The 6,153-nt window shown below is 69.6% G+C and overlaps 1 protein-coding gene across 1 annotated transcript in view; it reads left to right on the forward strand.

The window, feature by feature from the left end:
- Positions 1 to 5,262, forward strand: part of SKI (SKI proto-oncogene) — a 53,727-nt gene extending 48,465 nt beyond the window's left edge. The window contains exons 8-11 of the mRNA XM_045858722.1: positions 146 to 408; positions 501 to 802; positions 1,839 to 2,069; positions 2,419 to 5,262. Of these exons, the coding sequence (XP_045714678.1) occupies positions 146 to 408; positions 501 to 802; positions 1,839 to 2,069; positions 2,419 to 2,613 (991 nt within the window). The 3' untranslated portion in view covers positions 2,614 to 5,262. The remainder of the gene's footprint in view (positions 1 to 145; positions 409 to 500; positions 803 to 1,838; positions 2,070 to 2,418) is intronic.
- Positions 5,263 to 6,153: the final 891 nt, after the last annotated feature.

Consider the following 6,153-nt stretch of genomic DNA (forward strand, 5'->3'; position numbering starts at 1 on the left):
GTCCGCTTCCCCAGGCAGCAGCTCGCGTCTGGCTCCCCACCTTCCGCCCCCAACGGTCGCATGCTGGCCCCCGGGGCAGGGGCGGGGGTGGGGTGGGGGTGAGAGGTCGGCCGCACCTGCAGCCCCATGCCCCCTGCCCCCGCAGCTTCTACTCCTATAAGAGCTTCGAGACCGGCGTGGCCCCCAACGTGGCCCTGGCCCCGCCGGCCCAGCAGAAGGCCGTGAGCAGCCCGCCGTGCGCCACCGTCGTCGCCCGGGGCCCCGAGCCCCTCGCCACCTGCATCCAGCCTCGGAAGCGGAAGCTCGCGGCGGACACGCCCGGGGCCTCGGAGACGCCGGCGCCCGCGGGCGCCCCGGAGGACGACAAGGACTCGGAGGCCGAGGCGGAGGCGGAGAGCAGAGAGGAGTGTACGTGTGAGCCGCCGGCCGGCCGGCCTGCCCCCCCCCCCGGGGTGTGGCCCGCGCTCCCCCGTAACCCGCGCCCGCCTCTGTCTCCGCAGTCACCTCCTCCCTGTCCTCGCTCTCCTCCCCGTCCTTCACCTCGTCCAGCTCCGCCAAGGACCTGAGCTCCCCGGGGGTGCACGCCCCGCCCGCCCCGCCCGCGGCCCCAGACGCCGCGGCCCCCGCCGACGCCCCGAGCGGGGGGCTGGAGGCGGAGCTGGAGCACCTGCGCCAAGCCCTGGAGGGCGGCCTGGACACCAGGGAGGCCAAAGAGAAGTTCCTGCACGAGGTGGTGAAGATGCGGGTGAAGCAGGAGGAGAAGCTCAGCGCCGCCCTGCAGGCCAAGCGCAGCCTCCACCAGGTGGGCTCCGGGCCCCGGGGCCGGCTTGGTGGGCGTGTGGTCATCGAGGGGCCCCCGGCAGCTCCGTGCTCCAGCGTTGTGGCTCGCACAGGCCAGCTCGGCCGGTTATCTGCGGGATGTGGCTTTGAGGGTTGTCCCCGAAAGCTCTGGTTTCCAGGCGCTGGTGCCGCAGGCCCCGGCAGTGGGTGTGGGGGCCCGACTTGCCCCCGAGAGCCTGGCCTGGGGGAGGGGGCGAGGCGCCGGGCAGGTGCACACATGCTTGCACACACTGCTCCGTCCCCACGCTGGGTTCCAGATGATTCCACGGAAGTCGTTGCTTTCTTTGGAAGAGGGGCCGGAGGCTCGGGGTGGTCTGCGCCCGCCAGCACCCCCTGCTCGCACTGAGCGGGGCCGGCGGGGGACCACCTGTGGGGCCCTGAGCTCAGCCGGTGCCCCCGGCACCGCTTCTGCGCATCCTCTCGTCCTGGAGTCTTTTCTGGCGAGCGCGAGCGGCGGAGAGTTCCCAGCGCCTGGGGGCGGGTGGGGCCTTCACGCCAGCTCTGCTGAATTCACACCTCTGCCGGCGTCTGGCAGCTCGGCCGGCTTCACACGTGGGCTGCCAGCACAACACAGCCCTGTGGTCCCGCGAGCCCTGGGCTTCAGATGCGCGCCCCTCCCCCGCCCGTCCTGGTTGGAGGCGTGACTTCCCACGTGCTTATTTATGAGCGCGTTTGCAGGGGGTGAGTCACGGGCAGCCAGCTGGAGGGGGCGCGCGCAGTGCCGCCTGCTGCTGGAGCCGAGCCAGCTCCGGGCCGGAAGGAAGTCCCCAGGAGCTAGGCACAAGGGGAGCAGCGGTGGGGGCCCCGCGGGGCCGGGTCAGGGGGCTGTGGGGGCGCAGAGGAGTCTCGGCGTGGGACACCTCCCGGCGTTGCGGGCACCCTGCAGCCTTCAGAGTAGCGGGAGGGCGGGCAGGGCCTGTGGCTGCCGTGCTGCGCAACTGTCCCCTGCGCAGGGTGCGGCGGACAGGGCTGTGACCCCGAGCCTCCTGCTGTCGCAGGAGCTGGAGTTCCTGCGCGTGGCCAAGAAGGAGAAGCTGCGGGAAGCCACGGAGGCGAAGCGCAACCTGCGGAAGGAGATCGAGCGCCTGCGCGCGGAGAACGAGAAGAAGATGAAAGAGGCCAACGAGGCCCGGCTGCGCCTGAAGCGGGAGCTGGAGCAGGCGCGGCAGGTCCGGGTGTGCGACAAGGGCTGCGAGGCCGGCCGCCTGCGCGCCAAGTACTCGGCCCAGGTACGTGGGGCGGGGCCCAGGCGCGTAGGGCGGGGCCCAGGTGCATAGGGCGGGAGGGGGCGGGGTGAGGGCAGGCTGGAGGGGGCGGGGTGGGGGCAGGCGCGAGGGCGCCACCCGGGGCCGAGCTACCGCTGGGGAGTCTCAGACCGGCCAGCGTCCTGGGACTTCGGGCAGTGGGCTCAGCAGCCCCTCCTCCGGCCTCACTGGTGCCCCGGGGCTGGGCCCGGGCAGTGGGAGCCCCGGGCTCCGCACGCCCGGCTGGTGGCGGGAGCCGGGCTGGATGGGCACCGGGCTCGGGCTTGGCGGGTGCGGGGGAGGCGGGGCTGCTGACGCCCGGGGCCCCTTTCAGATCGAGGACCTGCAGGTGAAGCTGCAGCACGCGGAGGCCGACCGCGAGCAGCTGCGCGCCGATCTGCTGCGGGAGCGCGAGGCCCGGGAGCACCTGGAGAAGGTGGTGAAGGAGCTGCAGGAGCAGCTGTGGCCGCGGCCCCGGCCCGAGGCTGCGGGCGGCGGCGGCGAGAGCGCGACAGAGCTAGAGCCCTAGCGGACCCACTGCCTGCTGTCCGGCGGCCCGGACCCCGCGGGGACAGGGCGGCGGGCGCCACGCCGCTGGGGCTCCGCGTGGGGCGAGCCTCCCCTCTTCCCGGCCGTATAGCACAACGTCTTACTGTGCCTACAACCAAGCGAGTGTTCGCGACCCCATGCTTTTGGAATCCACTGCGAAATTTTCTACTGGCCAAGTTCAAGCGAGCAAGCTGGGTCCCCACCTGTATGTAGCTGGAAACAAGGCCAGCTCGGTGGCTGTGGCTGGCCTCTGCTTGCTGGAACACTCTAACATTTACACTTTTGTTATAAGCTATTTAAAACCAGTAAGAAGACTTGATATTCAGAAAAAATCAACACGTTTTTTAATGACTAACTTTTAAAAGCCCCACCCACACGCCCCGCTGCCGTCCGAGGACCCGCAAGGGGGCGGGGCGGCCGCTGCCCCGCCCCGCCCCGCGAAGCCATCCCAGCCCGCCCGCGGCTGCAGAGGGCAGGAAGGGCTTTTCTCCAGAGTCTCTATTTTTTCAGCAACAAGGACCCAGGCCTCCCATGCTGCCGCCCGTGAGAGCGAGGAGAGGGCGCCCTGAGCTGACACTGCCGCCTTACGCCCGCTGCCCTGTCCCCACGGGCCGGTGCTCCCAGACACCGCGGGGGCGGCGCCCGCGGGCGGGGACAGAAGGCCGTCCCCGCCGCCGGACCGGCGACCCTCCTCGGCGGGGCAGACACCGCGCCCCCTCCCTGGGACTGAGGCTGCAGCATCGGAACAAAACAGCATTATTTCACCTTTTCTTTTTGTTCGTTTGTTCATTTAAACGTGTATTTAGAACCGCACTTTGTCAAACACCCTTCCTCTTCTTTTTACTCCCCAGTTAACTGAGGTTTTTACTTTCCAAGTACCGAGACCGACGTCTAGAGCAGGTCGCCGCCCCAGTGCTGAGCGTTCGGAACCCCCCTGGTGCTCGTGGGACAAGGGAGTCACGGAATGCGCGGACTGACCGCGGGGGGAGCTCTGTGCCTTCCAGCATCGTGTACAGCGAACCCCGAATCGTCTGCTCACCCCCCGATACCCGTCTGCAGTAGCGACCGACTCTGCCGCTCTCAGAATGAGTTCCTTGCATTTATTCCAAATAATCTCGTTTACGCTCAACTGTTTATGCAAAGTGTATATGGTTTCTGACGCCCGAGCTTGAAAGTGATTCCCCCGCAGACCAGAGGCGCTGCCCGCCCGAGCGCGGCCGCCGGGCCCGACTCCGCCCTCGCGCCCCCGCGGCCACGCACAGGCCGGGGCGGAGCCGCGGGTGCCGACACGCCTGCGGGGCCTCGCCCTCGGTCTGCCGGGGGCCCAGGTGCTGCCGGACCCCCTCCTGAAGTGCAATGCAAAGGGACACCGCGCGTGCGTCTGGGTTTCGTGTTCTCTCGCTTCGTTTTCCTTTCCCAGCGGCCAGCCCCGTATGCATGGAGTCGCAGCCTCCGCCCCACGTGCACCCCTCGATGGGCATTATTATCGCGTCGTGGAAAGGGTCGGTGGTTGGGCAGCTGTCCGAAGGCCGTGTCGGCCTCGTCTCTCCAGAGTTGTGGTTTTTTTTTTTTTTTCCCAGCCATTTTTCGAGGGAAACTAAACGGTTTCGTTGGAGCAAAGCTTTACCCGTGTCGGTGTGCTTCTGTGCGGCCGGTCGGGGAGCGGCAGGGAGCCCGCGGCCGCCGGGCACCCCCGCTGCTCCTGAGTTCTCAGGCCGCCGGGGAGACGGACTTTTCTGACTCGTGCTCGAGGGCGCCGCCTGTTCCCTGCCGCCCCCGCCCCTCGGCCCTGTCCCGAGCCCTGGGAGGAGCCGGGCCGGCGGCTTGTCTCCCAGAGCAGGGGGTCGGCCCGGCAGGCCCGGCCCCCCCGGGGCCGCGGGGCGGAGTCGGGGGCGGCGGTTGCCCTTCACCAGCAGCTTGACCTTCCTGGGCAGCTCCCAGGGTGAGGCCGGCGGGAGGGGGTGCCCGCCACCCCCAGCTCCCTGGCGCAGCGGCCTCCTCAGAGAGCCTGAGGAGGAGGGGCCTGCGCTGCAGGCCGCTGGCGCCCGCGTGCGGTCGAGTCACCCACCTTCCCGGCCGGAGGGTACCCCACGGAGGGAAGACACAGCAGCAATAACACACCCACGGAGCAGCTAACTCACGCCGGGTGCTCCGCGTTCGGTCCGAGCTGGCCGGTGACGGGCCTCCCCTGTAGATACCCCCGTCACGCTCTGCATCACACGCGCACACGGGGGTCCGGAGGCCCCTTCCCCCTCCCCCGGCAGCTGTCTCATCTGGGCGGTCCCCACCGGACGCGCTCCTCTGCCGGGAGGGGAGGGGAGGGCGGCCCTGCCCGGCGGCGTCCGGCGTCCGAGCGACCTGGCCGTCGGGGCGCCGAGCTCGCCCCTCCCCAGGCTCCCGGGCCCCGGGGGAAGCTCGTTCTCGCTTCAGGCCGGGAGTCGCGAACGCCCTGTCTCCGAGGACAGCGAAGACACAGCCCCACCTTGTGTCCGCCAGGAGCGCCCGCATCGCCGCCCCGCCCCTCTGCTGCTGCTAATGACAATATGATGACTTACTCTACTATCCGAGAACTATTTTTATGTAATTAATGTATGCGCTCTTGTTTATAAATGCCTGATTTAAAAAGAAAGCTTGGCATGTTGATCCATCTCGTTCTGTGCCCCGCCCCTCGGCGCCCCTCCCCCCGCCGTGACGTCCTGCAGTGGAGGGCTTTGGGAGTCCACCCCACCGTCCGGGCCGCGTGGGGGGCTGGGAGCGGCCTGTGCTAGTCCGACCCCCATGCCCCGCCCCCCGCCAGTGCTGTGGCCCCTCCTGGTGCCGGGACGTCATCGGAGCCCCGCCCACACGGTGCACCTGGCCTGGCCCTGCCTCCACGGGGTCTGTGAGGCCTGGGCCCCCGCAGAGCCAGCCTGTGTCTCTAGTGGGGAGGTGGTGTCAGAACCGGGGACCCCGTGTCACTCTGAGAGAGAAGCAGAAGTGCCTGCCTGACACTAGGAGGCTTCCCCGGACCCCACTGGGCCCCCCCCAGCATCCTTCGGCCGTCCACACCGGGCCTCCCTGCCCCGCCCCGCCCCCTGCCCCGCCCAGCCCCTCATTGGTCCCTTGGAGAAGCTGGTGGGCGGGAGCTCAGGGGCAGCTTGGCCCTGGCCCAGGCCCACTCCCAGGCCCGTCTCCTGCAGCTCCGGAGACACCCCTAGACCTGGGTCCAGAAGCGCACAGACCACCCCCCAGTGGTCCCCAGGTGCAGGCAGTCTCGCCCAGCTGGCCCGAAAGACCCGTGCCACAGCGGCTGGCTGGGGGCGGGTGGGACAGCCAGCTCCCACTCACCAGTCCTCTGCGCCGTGCAGCCCCTGCCAAGGCCCTGGACCCGGGCCCCCAGCAGCTGCCCCTCTCTCTTGGGGTCTGAGGCAGGTTGGGTGGGTAGGGGTCCTGCAGCCCCGAGGTGTGGACACCAAACACCTCAACGGGGCACAGCTGCCCCTCGGCCCAGGTGCCACCCGGGCCTGGTGCCTGCCCCCGA

This window comes from Phyllostomus hastatus, unplaced genomic scaffold (genome assembly GCF_019186645.2).
Source record: "Phyllostomus hastatus isolate PE091 unplaced genomic scaffold, TTU_PhHast_1.1 phas_scaffold_182, whole genome shotgun sequence".
In the NCBI taxonomy this organism is placed as follows: domain Eukaryota; kingdom Metazoa; phylum Chordata; class Mammalia; order Chiroptera; family Phyllostomidae; genus Phyllostomus; species Phyllostomus hastatus.